Source organism: Taudactylus pleione, unplaced genomic scaffold (assembly GCF_031769625.1).
Source record: "Taudactylus pleione unplaced genomic scaffold, aTauple2 ptg000363l, whole genome shotgun sequence".
Lineage (NCBI taxonomy): Eukaryota > Metazoa > Chordata > Amphibia > Anura > Myobatrachidae > Taudactylus > Taudactylus pleione.
In genome coordinates, this window is record NW_028284764.1 from 2,224,092 (window position 1) to 2,241,265 (window position 17,174).

At 42.4% G+C, this 17,174-nt stretch overlaps 1 protein-coding gene across 2 annotated transcripts in view; it reads left to right on the forward strand.

Annotated features, from left to right (window-relative positions):
- LOC148508513 (inositol-trisphosphate 3-kinase B-like) overlaps positions 1–17,174 on the forward strand; it is a 135,332-nt gene that overhangs the window by 101,557 nt on the left and 16,601 nt on the right. For both annotated transcript variants that reach the window (XM_088444436.1, XM_088444437.1), the window contains exons 5-6: positions 7,658–7,862; positions 16,079–16,180. In XM_088444436.1, the coding sequence (XP_088300562.1) occupies positions 7,658–7,862; positions 16,079–16,180 (307 nt within the window). The remainder of the gene's footprint in view (positions 1–7,657; positions 7,863–16,078; positions 16,181–17,174) is intronic.

Below are 17,174 nucleotides of genomic sequence, written 5' to 3' on the forward strand. Positions count from 1 at the left end.
CTACTTACATACTTGCTAACACCTCTGTGTACACACACCCAATTCAATCCCGAATAATCAAATAATACGTAATGCCTGCCCTAACCATAACTAGAACAATAAGACAGTTGTAATGTGAACTCACGTTGCCGCTGGTGTTGGTGCGCTATGACCCGGGTTGTAGTTATAATTCTGTTGAAGACTTTGGGGGGAGGGGGATGTAATAGCCTCCAATTAAAAACAAAACTGGCGAATTTCCGGCAAGTTTTAAATAAACCTATGTAATCGAATGTGACTAGAGGCAAACTCTCCAGAAATCCACCAGACATAGGGGCCTATTCATCATAACTAAAAATTCGATGGAGGTAATTAGGTTTAGAACTGGCATGGAGTTCTACCTAATTCCCGGAGGAATTCATCATTCCTCCTCTCCATAACTATCTATTCCGAAAAGCTGTCATTTTTGCGATGACAGCTTTTCAGGAAATAGATAGTTATCACTATCTACACTAACTTACCGCAGCTGGAATCCGTGCTGCGCATGCGCTGTTACATCTGTAAAACCAGCGCATGCGCAGCACTGCCTACAGCTGGGGTAATTTTGTGTCCCCCCAACCCCTCCTCCTCCCTCCCCCCTCCGCATACCTCCCCCCTGTCCCGCACTTACTTGCCCGCTGCAGCGCCTCCGGCTCCGTCCTGCTGTTCTGACACGTGTTCTCCCAGCAGCACACTGTACAGTTTAGAGGGAAAAAAAAAATGGGTTTTTTTTCTAAACTTTATTGTGTTCTGCTGGGAGAACACAGTGTCCAAGCAGCCTCCGGAGCCAGAGAACGTACCAGAGCACCGGAGGGAGACGCCGGGGGACCTGCCCACGCTGACACAGGTAAGTGTCACCTGCTATACACCACCTCACAGTGGCGAATAGTAACTCCATCAAATTCCGAAAATACATAATTTTCGGAATTTGATGAATACCATAATTTCCACATCCCCATACTAATGTACTTATGTATGGAGAGTGTGGAAATTAAAGCAGGCGGATGTAACCAGGAGATATCAGTGATATCTCCTGTGTTAAGTCTCTTCATGATTACTAAAATAACATTAATTAAGGAAAATGTCCTTAAAAACGTTATTTTAGTGTTGATGAATAGGCCCCTCACTCTTCATTAGATACAAGTCGCCATCTTGGCCGGCAAGATTGCCCAGACTGCAATGCATTTTATGCTATCCATCTGGGCAGAGCATAATAGAGAGCCAAATTAAACATATGTATTACTTTACCACTAATATACACTCAATTACGGGGGATATAGAATATCTTGATGGGTCATAATTATTTACTCAGTTTATAATTATTCCCTGCCTCTGTCTCTTGTTTTCTGGCGATGACCTTCTTAGAAGTCCCCTGTCGCTTGTTTACTTGCTGTGTGACACGGGGGCTACACACGTACTAACTGTTCTTTCTGGCGCAATCCCCCTAATGCATAAAGGTAGGAGGAGATGTATCAAACCTTCGAGAGAGATGAAGTGGAGAAGTTGCCTATAGCAACCAATCAGCTTATAGCTATCCTTTATCTTGCACAGTCTATAAAGATGACCGTTAAACCGGTTGAACACTATACGATACGATATATATTGTCTGATCTTGCGATCTGTGACGGATCGCAATAGCCATCTTCTAATGTGTACGGGCAAATCCACTCAATTGATGAATTGGGTGGTTGCATTGTCACATCTGACATTCTGCACATCAGATGGGACGTTTCCACGGATGACGCGGTGTTGTTACATGAAGCAAGTGACGATATATATGGCATTGTCGAACGGCGGAGCGTGTAGTATGTACGGCGATGTGTTCTATATCGTTACATTGCGTCTCTGGGTCACACCATCGACCATCGGTGTATACCCAGCTTTAGACGCTGATTGGTTGCCCAAGGTTTGATACATCTCCCTTCCCCAGTAGGTTTTTTAGAGAAGTACGTGAGTAATAATACTTCCTTCTGCTTATAGATTAGTCAAAGAAATCCGAGGAAACTGTAATATCCATATTAGCTTACACCAGGGCGAGCGTTATTCCTTATAATGAACACTGAAGTGATGTCACTCACAGATTGCAAGTGATGACATCATCGCTCAGCATTTGTACAGATATTATTTACAGGAGTTTACACACAAATATTGTGATTTATATTTCATACTGGCCTACGTTTCATTCCTCGCTTCCAGGGGATGCGGAGGCGTTGTGTGACAGAAGACTTGGGCTGACCTTAATGTGTTATAAATGTATATTATAATAAAATATGATATATACGCCCGGTCAAACAGGTGTGATATAAATTGGCGAGGACCTTGACTTATGCCTTGCAGCTACAATTCCTCTCGCCTGTTACTCACTTATCTGCTCGACTCTCTTCCTGTTTGCCGTACGGAGACTTCTTCCTTGTTAGTACAATTACACAGGCTATTGTTGTGTGCTAAATGCATCACTCTCCATTTTCCATTGTCAACAATACCCTATCCAAATGACGTGGATAAGAAGGCCACACACCCCGTCCTTCCGTACAGCCCGCCATGAGGACCAGTCCTCAGCTAGCGAGATACAAGGGCCTTAACACACGTGGAAATGGGGTCTGGCTTTCATTAGCATAGAGTAAGGTGGTTTCTGTTGCCCGGGAGGGGAGGGGGTGTTCTTTTTTAGGAGGCATTTAGAAAGCAGTATGGACAGAATGCCTGTGACTTACCCCAATGTTTCCATGTCCTGCTGATATATTAACTAGGTGCAGATGTCTGAGGGATGCGTTGGCTGGCACAGGGTACTGGGTCACCCCACAGCACAGTCATTAAATCACAATTCAATACTGTACAGACTGTTACTGTCAGCAGCCAAAATATCACCTCCGAGAGTTAAAGAGAAATGTAAAAAAAAAAAAGATTAATTTATGACTAAAGTCTTAGAGATGGGACCATTTCTAAACTCGCCCATCCTCATGGACGCTACTAACCACCTTGCTGAATTCTGCCCCAAATTATTTTACAATAGTGGTAAGCGGAAACCCTGCGTCAGTATGATCAGTAAGGGCAGCGCTGTTTTAACGCATTGCTGGATTTTATTTCATTCACAAATTGTCTCTCTCGACCTCCGCCATGAATATACACGACGCAGTTTGTAGACATCAGAAGTGAGAGCTACTAAAGGGCCGTTACGTAAAACCGACAGTTTTTGGCGTATTTTTTTTTCTAAATGGTTTAAAAATTTTCAGAATGGGGGAAGGGGCAAACCGCGGTAAACTGGCCATAAAATTACATTGGTTACGTTTGGAGAAAATTCTATCTTTAAGTTATAAAGCATTTTTTCCTCTACAGAACCAACGCTGTCACCATCGCCTCAGTGAGAGAATTGCGGGGGTACTTGACGATCATTTCTAAATAGCTCTTGCCGGGAGGACTGTAGTTGGCCTGGTTGTTATTTGAATATGTTTTCGCTGGATTTAGGACTTTTCTCCCTATCATAAATAGGCCTCATAGTCTGTACCAGTTCCAAAATTCTGAAAATTAACATTAATAGTTAGGCTAACACTGGTTCTACCAGCAAGCAGTTTATATGATACTCCTATATGCTAATTTTATGCAGCGAATACTGTATATTGGAATTGGCAATCACATATCGCAGTATCACACATCTTACAGTATGTCATTTTCCATCTGTGTGCGCTGTATTGCAGATAGTTATTCTGCCTGTGCTGTATTACAGACTGTTATTCCGCCTGTGCTGTATTGCAGATTGTTATTCTGCCTGTGCTGTATTGCAGATTGTTATTCTGCCTGTGCTGTATTGCAGATAGTTATTCTGTCTGTGCTGTATTACAGATTGTTATTCTGCCTGTGCTGTATTACAGATTGTTATTCTGCCTGTGCTGTATTACAGATTGTTATTCTGCCTGTGCTGTATTACAGATAGTTATTCTGTCTGTACTGTATTACAGATTGTTATTCTGCCTGTGCTGTATTGCAGATAGTTATTCTGTCTGTACTGTATTACAGATTGTTATTCTGCCTGTGCTGTATTGCAGATTGTTATTCTGCCTGTGCTGTATTGCAGATTGTTATTCTGCCTGTGCTGTATTACAGACTGTTATTCCGCCTGTGCTGTATTGCAGATAGTTATTCTGTCTGTACTGTATTACAGATTGTTATTCCGCCTGTGCTGTATTGCAGATTGTTATTCTGCTTGTGCTGTATTGCAGATTGTTGTTCTGTCTGTGATGTATTACAGATTGTTAGTCCTCCTGTGCTGTATTGAAGATTGTTATTCTGCCTGTGCTGTATTACAGATTGTTATTCTGCCTGTGCTGTATTGCAGATTGTTATTCTGCCTGTGCTGTATTGCAGATAGTTATTCTGTCTGTGCTGTATTACAGATTGTTATTCTGCCTGTGCTGTATTACAGATTGTTATTCTACCTGTGCTGTATTACAGATTGTTATTCTGCCTGTGCTGTATTACAGATTGTTATTCTGCCTGTGCTGTATTACAGATTGTTATTCCGTCTGTACTGTATTGCAGGTTGTTATTCTACCTGTACTGTATTGCAGATTATTATTCCTCCTGTACTGTATTGCAGATTATTATTCCTCCTGTGCTGTATTGCAGATTGTTATTCCGCCTGTGCTGTATTGCAGATAGTTATTCTGCCTGTGCTGTATTGCAGATTGTTATTCCTCCTGTGCTGTATTGCAGATTGTTATTCTGCCTCTGCTGTATTGCAGATTGTTATTCTACCTGTACTGTATTGCAGATTGTTATTCTGCCTCTGCTGTATTGCAGATTGTTATTCTGCCTGTGCTGTATTACAGATTGTTATTCCGTCTGTACTGTATTGCAGGTTGCTATTCTACCTGTACTGTATTGCAGATTATTATTCCTCCTGTACTGTATTGCAGATTGTTATTCCTCCTGTGCTGTATTGCAGATTGTTATTCCGCCTGTGCTGTTTTGCAGATTGTTATTCCGCCTGTGCTGTATTACAGATTGTTATTCCGCCTGTGCTGTATTGCAGATTGTTATTCCGCCTGTGCTGTATTGCAGATTGTTATTCCGCCTGTGCTGTATTGCAGATTGTTATTCCGCCTGTGCTGTATTGCAGATTGTTATTCCGCCTGTGCTGTATTACAGATTGTTATTCCGCCTGTGCTGTATTGCAGATTGTTATTCCGCCTGTGCTGTATTGCAGATTGTTATTCCGCCTGTGCTGTATTGCAGATTGTTATTCCGCCTGTGCTGTATTGCAGATTGTTATTCCGTCTGTGCTGTATTGCAGATTGTGATTCCGCCTGTGCTGTATTGCAGATTGTTATTCTGCTTGTGCCGTATTGCAGATTGTTATTCTGCCTGTGCCGTATTACAGATTTTTATTCCGTCTTTGCTGTTTTGCAGATTGTTATTCCGCCTGTGCTGTATTGCAGATTGTTATTCTGCCTGTGCTGTATTGCAGATTGTTATTCCGTCTGTGCTGTATTGCAGATTGTTATTCCGCCTGTGCTGTATTGCAGATTGTTATTCTGCCTGTGCTGTATTGCAGATTGTTATTCCGCCTGTACTGTATTGCAGATTGTTATTCTGCCTGTATTGCAGATTATTATTCCTCCTGTACTGTATTGCAGATTGTTATTCTGCCTGTATTGCAGATTGTTATTCCGCCTGTACTGTATTGCAGATTGTTATTCTGCCTGTATTGCAGATTATTATTCCTCCTGTACTGTATTGCAGATTGTTGTTCTGTCTGTGGTGTATTACAGATTTTTATTCCGTCTTTGCTGTTTTGCAGATTGTTATTCTGCCTGTGCTGTATTGCAGATTGTTATTCCGCTTGTGCTGTATTGCAGATTGTTATTCCTCCTGTGCTGTATTGCAGATTGTTATTCCGCCTGTGCTGTATTGCAGATTGTTATTCCGCCTGTGCTGTATTGCAGATTGTTATTCTGCCTGTGCTGTATTGCAGATTGTTATTCCGTCTGTGCTGTATTGCAGATTGTTATTCCGCCTGTGCTGTATTGCAGATTGTTATTCTGCCTGTGCTGTATTGCAGATTGTTATTCCGCCTGTACTGTATTGCAGATTGTTATTCTGCCTGTATTGCAGATTATTATTCCTCCTGTACTGTATTGCAGATTGTTATTCTGCCTGTATTGCAGATTATTATTCCTCCTGTACTGTATTGCAGATTGTTATTCTGCTTGTGCTGTATTGCAGATTGTTATTCTGCCTGTGCTGTATTGCAGATTGTTATTCTGCCTGTGCTGTATAGAAGATTGTTGTTCTGTCTGTGATGTATTGCAGATTGTTATTCCGCCGGTGCTGTATTGCAGATTGTTATTCTGCCTGTGCTGTATTACAGATTGTTATTCTGCCTGTGCTGTATTGCAGATTGTTGTTCTGTCTGTGATGTATTGCAGATTGTTATTCCTCATGTGCTGTATTGCAGATTTTTATTCTGCCTGTATTGCAGATTATTATTCCTCCTGTACTGTATTGCATATTGTTATTCTGCTTGTGCTGTATTGCAGATTGTTATTCTGCCTGTGCTGTATTGCAGATTGTTATTCTGCCTGTGCTGTATTGCAGATTGTTGTTCTGTCTGTGATGTATTGCAGATTGTTATTCCGCCTGTGCTGTATTGCAGATTGTTATTCTGCCTGTGCTGTATTGCAGATTGTTATTCCACCTGTGCTGTATTGCAGATTGTTATTCTGCCTGTGCTGTATTGCAGATTGTTATTCCTCATGTGCTGTATTGCAGATTGTTATTCCTCATGTGCTGTATTGCAGATTGTTATTCTGCCTGTGCTGTATTGCAGATTGTTGTTCTGTCTGTGATGTATTACAGATTTTTATTCCGTGTTTGCTGTTTTGCAGATTGTTATTCTGCCTGTGCTGTATTACAGATTGTTATTCCGTCTGTGTTGTATTGCAGATTGTTATTTCTCATGTGCTGTATTGCAGATTGTTATTCTGCCTGTATTGCAGATTATTATTCCTCCTGTACTGTATTGCAGATTGTTATTCTGCCTGTATTGCAGATTATTATTCCTCCTGTACTGTATTGCAGATTGTTATTCCATCTGTGTTGTATTGCAGATTGTTATTCCGTCTGTGCTGTTTTGCAGATTGTTATTCTGCCTGCTCAGTGTTTATCTTTGTTTCATTGTAATTACAGACATTTGGGCATGTGATAGATGGAATTATAGACATTTGGGCATGTGATAGATGGAATTATAGACATTTGGACATGTGATAGCTGTACCCAAGCCTTCTCTACTCCTCTAAAAGTTACCATGATGAACAGCGACATACTGTACAGTACCTCATAATTTCCCATAGTCAGGACAAACGGGACAGTCCCTCAAATTGGGACTGTCCAGGCTAAATTGAGACTGTTGGTAGGTAAGGCCTATTCTCATGAATATTAATGTTAATATTAACCCACAAAATGGCTGCCTCCACTGCACGTAGGCTTTGACTGCACTTTAGATCCACAGGCGCAAGGTACTATTTTCAAGGCTAGGACAGGCAAACCAATAAACTGACATATATGCATTACAAGTACAGGTTCCATTTTCCATTGTGTATGGCCATAATAACTTTTGGATGAAATCTTTCTGTGTCGCAACATTCAGGACCTACTTAGAGGAAGAGCTGACCAAAGCCAGGAAGAAGCCCAGTCTCAGGAAGGACATGTATGTCAAGATGATTGAGGTGGACCCCCTTGCCCCAACCGAAGAGGAGAACCGCCAACGTGCAGTCACCAAACCGCGTTACATGACATGGAGGGAGACGATCAGCTCCACCTCCACGCTCGGCTTCAGAATCGAGGGCATAAAGGTACAGATTTATTATGACGACATTCGTAAGAAAGATAAAGTATACAGGTGGTTCCAAAATATGGATAATGACGTCTCTTAGCCCCCTGCCCCTGGTTCCACCAGCTGCTGAGACAGGATCCTGTGCTCCCGTTCTATAGTGTATATAGCTTCAAGGTGAAATTCTAGAGATGGATAACTGTATAATGTACATATAAGATTCTGTCATGTAGAAATGAATTCAGAGGGGGTTATAGACACAAAACACATGCGATAGAATCATTTGACAACAATGAACATCAACGAGTTTAGGAGCCAGCACTGCTCAGATTGCAAATAAGAAGTCTGCCCATGTATACGGCTGCATGTACAGTATTATATGTCTCTTTATTTCTTTTTGCAAAGTTAATTACTTTACTGTTTAGGGCTACGTTCTCAAAATAACTTAAAAGAGGAACCAAAATGACCTTTAAAGTGTGTAGGCAAACATGATGTATCTCAGCGGTAATAACACACACACACATATCACAAAAAACACTCAACAAAAAGTGTAAACGCAAAATCGGCAAAAAGCGAAGGGCACGGAAACAGAGGTGGACGCAGCGCAAGGGCTGAGACGCACACTATTGCTTCTGTAGATACTGCAATACCGATTGGTGCGTCTAAAGACGCCGCCATCGGTCGCAACATTGAAACTTGCACCAGTTCTATGGCGGGTGCAGATTTTGTGTCTAAGAATGACCTACAAAGTGATCGACTTAGCATCTGAGTCACCTCCCAGCGCTTTGCCAAGACATTCCTGATACCGTGCGTCTCGTTTGCAATAGCGCCGTTGTGCGCACGCTCTGTATGACGCATGTGCCATACAAGTTTTTAGGGATCTTCACGCGCGCACAGTAGCAAAAAAAGTCGCTCAACTACGTGACTATAGGCATCGCTCGCGGCTCAGAATCACGCCCTTTGTCGTTCTTGCATTCTTTTGACAGATTATGGGTCTGATTCAGACCCACTCGCGAGCGGCTGTCCCCTCGCAAGTGGGTCGATGGTGTGCACTGCGCATGCGCACGACGGAGGGAGCTCCGTCGTGCGCATGCGCGAGACGCGACGAGCGAAGGACTTTCCTTTGCTCGTTGTGTCTGATCAAAGGGGGCGTCCTGTCGATGTTGATTGACAGCACGCCCCCTTTGGTGGGCGTGCCGGGGGCATGCCTCCCAGACGGGGGCGTTCCCAAGGGAACGCCTACCGTCAGAAGCCGGCCCCACTGACATCACTAGTGATGTCAGTGGGAGTGATTTTGGCTCTGATAGAGCCAAAATCACTCCGGGCCTTGCTGTTGAGAAACTCAACCGCAGGCTTCTGCTCGCACTGGCGATGGTCGCGATGGTCAAGACCATCGCGACCATCATCCTGCACGCTCGTATAGGCTGTGGGTGGTGACCCACAGCTATACGAGCGTCCAGGAGGACGCTCCATAATTATGGAGGTGGGCCCTGATTCAGAGCGAGCGCTCTAATCAGAGCGTCCGGCTCTGAATCAGGGCCTATATTTTATTTCATTGACTGTTTACTTCTTTTTAACCGTCTGTTGTTTATAAAAGGCACTTTACAGGGGGATGCCTGACATACGGGATTGTTCTGTGTCTTCCGTGGAATATAAATTGAGCAGTATTGGTGTGATTATTTTTCCTGTGACTATTATTATTATATCACAAATACCGTCTAGGATGTCGTTATGTAATTACACTGGGCTATTTCCACCGGGCTGGTCATACGTGACCAGCCGGCGTGTCTCAGGAAGGATGTATGTAGCAATAGATCTCATAGGATGTGCTTTTGTCCTTTGTCTTTTTGTCATGATGTCGTTGCGCTTCCCTTAGCAAACTGTCTGGGGAGTACGTATTTTAATAATGTTGCTTATGGTGAGAGCAGAGGTTCCCCCATCTGGAGCTGAACTAGACGGAGTGTGGGGAGGCGGTAGGGGAACATTGCGATTGGGGGCCTCATTCAGCACACTGATAAATGACACAGCGCTCCAAATGGGAATAGGAACGGCGACGTTTGAAACCCAACGTGCTGGTGCAGAGTTGCGCGCAAGTTAGCTGCAATTGCTTCCGCATTGCATTGACAGAATGAATGCGGATATTGGCCTGAATGCCATGTTGTGTGCATCTATGCGACTGTCCCGCTCCTATCCGTACGCCTGGTTTCATAGCCGTACAAACTTGGCATAGCATGCACTCCGGCGACACCCCCTCAGGGCCCTTGGCTTATGTGCTTCAGCTGCAAGTGGAGATGCAACTGAGTCACATATGACTTTGGCGCAGAAGCGCGCCCTCGGCTCTGGAGCATGCACAGTGCGATAACATGCACGATCCAGCCGCAAAGTGTACTGGCACGCAGGTCCATATTGTGGACGGATGCCCCTATCTCTATGTTTTATGCACTGGTTCTTTACTGGAATTGTTCTGCTCTCTATCTGTAAACGCTAATCACACTTTCAGAAGGATCCACTCACAGCCAATCAGATGCCGTCTGCCTAAGTCAAGACGCCACCGCTTTAGAAAGTTCTGCTGCTGATCCCTACCAAGATCTGTAATAGGCAGTTACAGAACGGAGGGGGAACCGCCTTTTTATGTAGTGTTCTCGTCTAGAAAAATGACCCCTGCTCCCGCGCCTCTAACACAGAGCTATAGGGAGAGTGTTAGCCCTCTGGACAAATGTTTTAAGCCTATTAGTAGAAGTTCACATTAATATGAATACATTTCTGAACAATTAGTTAACATGTAAAAAATGTACTTTAAATAACGTCTCTTGTATCCTCATGGATATAACAGAGAGGGTTTTGGCAAATAGGAAATATATTCAATTTACTGGGATGCCTGCAAACAGCCCATACATGGAGCACAATGTTAACGCTGCCAGGAGCTAAACACATGGAGATTTAATAAAGAAATACCTGTGTTTAATGCTGCATGCCAAGGAAGAAATGTGATTTCTCATCATTATAGTCATTGCCCCAGAGTTCAATTTCTAGCTCTGTTTTATAGATTTACTCTATGTAAGTCCTTGCAGGGCTGTGACTCCCAGTTGGCCAGGATGTGACTTGCCAGGGGGCGCCTGTTGATGAGGGGGGGTGCCTCCCTGCTTTGCCACCCACAAATTTTAACCCCTGGGTGGCCCACAGTCATCCAATGGTGAGCAAAGGTCTCCAGAATTACCCCAACCTTGCCTTTGGGTCCGAGGTCCTGGCTATGGGCTCTGTCCTCCATGTTGTTGTGGATCACTAGATCCGCTACTGAGAATTGTTGTAATACCTTGGTTTAAATACAATTTAGATGAATACCTGACACATGATTTATTTATATTCCAATGGAAATAAAATTAATTTATATACTTCATTTATAGGAGTCTTTAGCTGGCGGTTAGATTACTTTTTCCATTTGTACTTCAAACCTGGGTATACATGGACATGCAGGAGATAAAGTAGGTGGGCTTACAAGAACCTGTGGCCGATCAGAGCATTAGAATGTGAACAGCAGCACAGAGTGTTTCCAGGCAGCCAACCGCATAGATAGGCCCATTTGTAGTGGGAGGAACTATGCCAACATGTAGCCAATCAGAACAGCAGCACAGAGTAGCAGTAGTAGGCTCTTGTTAGACTATTGTGCGAAGACTGTGGCGCCAAACGTCTCCTTAATAAGATTCCAAGTCTATGCCCCCATCCTGCTGCGTTCCATCTTTAACGTTAAACGTGCCCTATCCATTGTCTAACACATGGAGTGCAAACATCGTCCATGTGTACTACTATAGTATCTGTCTCAGTTGATGATCAGAGTATGCTTCTATTAGAGCTATTAAATGTGGGTAATATTGACATTTATATCACCAGCTGAATATTGCACTTTTTTATTTTATTTACTATACATGAAAGATCACTGATCATTTGCACCCCTTAATGGCCAATTAGTGATTTATTAGATTTTGGTCAAAGGCCTAGACTGCGCTAGTAATCTTTATCTGCAATCTGTTGGGTGCAGCCGCAGCTCGCGTGCGACCTGTCGGCGTAAGACAACCGCTAGTTCATTGCTTGGACCTGCGGCTGCGTGCGACATCTCCCCCGTGAGAATTGCTTGCGTCACAGAGCGTTCACAGCTAAGCATATCTAATTGGTTGCTATGGAATGAATACATATTATTTATGCTGTGTGTGATAGTTGCATAAGTGCAAAGCGGTTCTCAATCCAAAAGTGAGCAGGAATCACATTGTGGGGTTGGATAGAGACAAGTCGACGCGTTTCATTAATACTGTATTGATCCATGCTGTAGATATAGGATCCCCACTTCGTCACCTACTAATTCACATAGAAATTGAATGGACAGGAAAGTTAGTTTCTATTAATAATTCTGTGCAGGAGCAGCATTTCCAGTAGAAATGCAACAGTTAAACGCGAAACCTGACTTAAAATCTTTCTGGTTTCCATTTGTAAGAATATGTTTGCAAAAAATATCAATATGTAGTTAATTAAAACAAGTCAATGTTCTGCAAATTTTAGAAATGATCACATTTATAATCACGAGGAAAACACAAAGCACCTATTTACTCCCTTTAACTCAGTGGTTCTCAAACTCGGTCCTCAGGACCCCACACAGGTCACCCAGCAGGTACATAGGTGTATTCATTACTCACTGACACATTTTAAAAGATCCACAGGTGGAGCTAATTATTTCACTTGCGATTCTGTGAGGAGACCTGGAAAACATGCACTGTTTGGGGTCCTGAGGACCGAGTTTGAGAACCTGTGCTTTAACCCATAAGACAACAAGAAAAAATGTTAACTTTCTTTAATTTTGCATAATGCATATAAATTATAATATATGCTGTATATATATTTATTATTTTGTTACTTGCACTTTAAACTATTAGATATCCCTGCCGGAAAAAAAAGTGATGTTTTTTTTTTTTTTGCTTGGACAGGAAGTAACCGCCAACCACAAAACCACCAGTGACCTTTAAAATCAGCTCCTGCCAGCGATAAAATGTACTAAGAGATTCAAATAATAGATTTTAATTCTTTTGTATTTAATTTATTAAATATCAGCAGAACTGTGCGTTTGTTGTTGAGAAACATTTAAACAAACATGTAACACATGACAGGGAACATGTCAAATACTTGTTCCACTTTATTTTCTACAGTGCATTTGGTTGCTTACTGAGTAATGAAAGTTGTTGGGTTTTTTTTCGCTATTTTTGCATTTTACCATGGCAAAATATGATGTGTAATTTTTGTTAGCTATTCTCCTACAAATCATTATCTCCATTTCGAAATCTTTCTGGAGGGAAAGAAAGTATTGCTGTCAGATTCCCAGACTCTCAGCACGTCTTGTGTTGAGGAAGAAGGAGGGGAGGATGTCACGTTGCTGCTAGAGCTCAGAGGGACATGCCAAAGCATCTCTGCTCACTACATCATAGGGCAGATTCAATTAGAATTAAGCACAATTACAGTAGCTAATTTCTGTTCCTGCCACCTTAGTCTGTGATCAAAATTCAAGAAAAGAGACACATCCCTTAAAGCTGCCCTTCCAGCGGTAATTTAATCGGCATCCATTTGTCATGTGACTGTGGTTACCATGCTAGTCACATGGCACTGCGAAAACTTTGCAGAATTCATAATCATTAATAGCAGTGAAGAAACAAAGCAAATAGTAATTTGAACATTTTTCGTATAGCCTGCCACAGTGATTTATATTAAAAACATATCTGATTTTTATAAGGAGTTGTTGCTTTAATTGTCATGATAATAGTAAGATAATAGAGAGAGGCTTAACCAATGATGAAAGATTCATCTTCCTCATTAAACCAACAGCTTTTCATTGCACATACGTTTACGCGTTGTCTATTCTATAGGTGGAAGCATTGTTATGGCTTGTTACCTATAATTTTTTGTGTGCAGCTTAATTGCCACCTCTGTTGACTTTGGAGGAGATGTACTAAGCCTTGAAAAGTGATAACGTACCAACCAATCAGCATCTGTCATTTTTCAACCATAGCCTGTAAAGTGACAGGAGCTGATTGGTTGGTACTTTTTTTTGCACCTTATCACTTTTCAAGGCTTAGTACATCTCCCCGTGTGAGATTTTCTTGTCTAGTTACAAACATGTCCAGTACCTCCTGATCCTGCTGCAGGTGGGCCGTGCTGGTGACAGCTCACTTATGCGAACGTTGTCTCTTAGAACTCTATCATTTAATGCACATCAAAGTTGCGTTACCACCTACACTCCTCCCCAGCGGCTGTGCATCTTGCAGGTGTAAACTCCTTCCATGGTTCCGTGGGTCTTCTCATAACCTAGCTGATATCCAGGGTTAATTGATTTTGTAAATGGGTGTGTATGTATATGTACACGTAATGTAAATTAATGATGATCTTAAGAAGTTGATTTATAATATTTATATTGCATGAGTTTACCTAATTTCTATAAATCCTCATATCTCCTCCCACAAACCTTACTGTCAATCTTAATCATGTGACAATCCTGTAACAATGACATCACAGAGGAGCACTGGATCCGGCCATTTTGTGGTCTGGACCAATATTCATGAATGCGGCCTATCAATTCACTAAGAAGAAACTGTGAAATTATCAAGGAAGGGAACGGGTTTTCACTAAATCCCAGTTTCCATTGTTTACCCATTTGCTCCCAACTATTATGAAATAAAAAGGCAGAATGGCGGCAGTTTTGGCATCTAGTTGATAGCAGTAGGTCACAAACACTTGAAAGTAAATTAGATGGTGGCTTGGGATTGGTCACGAGCCTCAGCTGATCAGTGCACTCCTTTCAAAAGTCTCCTGTCCAATCACTGTGAATTACAGAACTGTTAATAATACCCTAAGCAAATCGGTTTGTGTCTGCTTCAGGGGCCCGAACACCCTTGGCTATTTACCAAACTAACCCTTATAAAAAAATATATACAGAATATATATGGTTTATTTACCCCAAGCTCTTTTACTGGAACACCAGGAACCATCCCAAAACATTAATTGGCGGACCATCCATCTCATCTTTCACCTGATTTCGCTTTATAATGAACTACCTGACTTGATCAAAGCCTGCAAACAAAATGGCCGCCTTGTTATGTTGAAGATTGCCCTTCACCTTCTCACATTGAAGGCCACCATTTTGTGGATTGAGCCAATTAATTCCCCAGTACTCGTCATTGGTTCCTATTAAATTGATTGTCACGTCAGAGTATTGGACTCCCTCACAATATACCTCCTTCCTCTGTGTGTAAGAGACAGCAAGGTGCGCTATAACACGAGTGTACTGCAAAAACAAATGTCGGGGGGTGAAATGACACATTATTCAAATTATTAGATTTTTCGTTAGCTACTTCCTTTGTGAAGTATGTTCCCCCTGTAGAATCAACTTTGTGTCCTGTGAAGTCTGACAACTGGAAACAGAACAGCTTTATCTGACTATTGGCCGGGTCTGTTTCCCAATCCGCGGATTATTCCTGGTTTACATGCGCCTGCCAAGAAGACTGATTTACATTTAGTCAGTTTTCTGTGGTAACTGATGTAGGTGAGGCTGTCTGTGGCTTTTGTGGGGACTTTTGTTTAATAATTGAGGGAGGGGTGTGGGTGTAAAAATCTGGCAAAGTGTTGGAATTTTACATTTGTATGTTAACTTTTTTTTTTTAATTCCCATGGCCAGAATATGAGGGGGAGTGGGGCGGGTGTTTGCACCCCATGTAACTATATTGCCTAAATGTTATATATTACTTTGCAAGTCTTTTCAGTCATCTAGAATTTATAGATTATAGAAATGTAAGAATTGAGGATGATTGTATATATCTCCGCCAACAATGTATTTGTGCGTATAGCCATCCCCCCGGTCTCCCACTCCCCACCAGAGGCATAGATTCCTGATGCTGCAGTTTATGTGCAATCATTATACTGTACAATTAGAAAGTTTAGGTACTGTATAGTTCTTTTACAACATGAAAGATTTAGCTGCTTTTCTTAAGTATTGTGGACACGTGTGTTATTAACCTGGCAGTGTTCAGTGTTTATTGGACATCAGTTCCTTTGGGGATCAGTGATCCCCTATATAGAGAGAGATACAGAGGTTCCAACAGAAAACATTTGATGATGGAACACAAATAGATAATCGAGCAAGTGGTACATGTTCCTGTTGGGTGATACACCTCTTTTTTTTTAAGTATTTTAAATTTTTTTTCGTAGAAAGAAGATGGAACAGTGAACAAAGACTTTAAAAAGACGAAAACCCGGGAACAGGTGATGGAGGCCTTCAGAGATTTTACAAAAGGAAATGAAATTATCCTGGTAAGTGTGACAATGATTCTCCCGCGCGCACGTAGGTGTGCCACGTGCAATCCGCTTTACACCTGTCACCTATAAACAGGTATCTGAACAGACAACATAAAAGTAAACATGTTACATGTACTGCATGTTCCAGCTTCATGGGTTTGTCCGAGGTCCACCTATTTACCTGCCAGAAGAACCAGGATAGCCATCACCTGGGCAGCTATGAATATTCATGAGTATTAATGAGAGGGGAACCGCCCATGTACTGGCAGGAGCATGCTCAGTGCGCTTGTAAGACACTTTCCCCGGGAAAAATATCATCAAACTGCTGGCTTTCAGCAAAAGGTCCTGATTGGCTGACAAACTTATACAGGGCACCGCAGGGCAGGCGGCGCTACATTTTCTGTTTATAATCATTCTCCTTTTCTTTTATCCCCGGTATCTTCTGGCCGCCCCTATCACCTCCCTTGCCAACTCCCCCCGTTGATATTTGCTGCAAATAAACTGCAAGCAGCAATCTTTCTATACCTTCAGTCGGCGAGGGTGCACGGCTGTTCTGACGGATAAAACTTGCTGCAGGTGCAGCTTCACCAGCGCTCTCCTACATATAGAGCTGCGTAGTTATACTGTATAATTATTGTATCATCATTGCAGTCATTGGATTCACACTGTATTTAGCATTGACACTCGGATAACAGTGGTACAACAGGATCGTAGCTCCTTCGTCATTGTACGGGACGAATCAGACTTGTCATGCCCCTTCCCCATGAGGCCACACCCCTTTCTGTGTGTGTGTGGGGGGGTGGGGCATCTTATGTCTCTGTTTAAAAAATGGGGAGGGCGGCTCAGGGCGCCAATGCTCTTTCTGGCCCAGGGCACCAAAAAGTCTAATTATGGCTTTGGCTAGTAATATCCCAGCAGCTGATGTGACTGCAGCCTCAGTGGCTTGATGCGGTAGAATGTCAAGTTAACAGCGAATTGCCCGTGAAGTTTAGGAAGTGCGAAGGGGGGG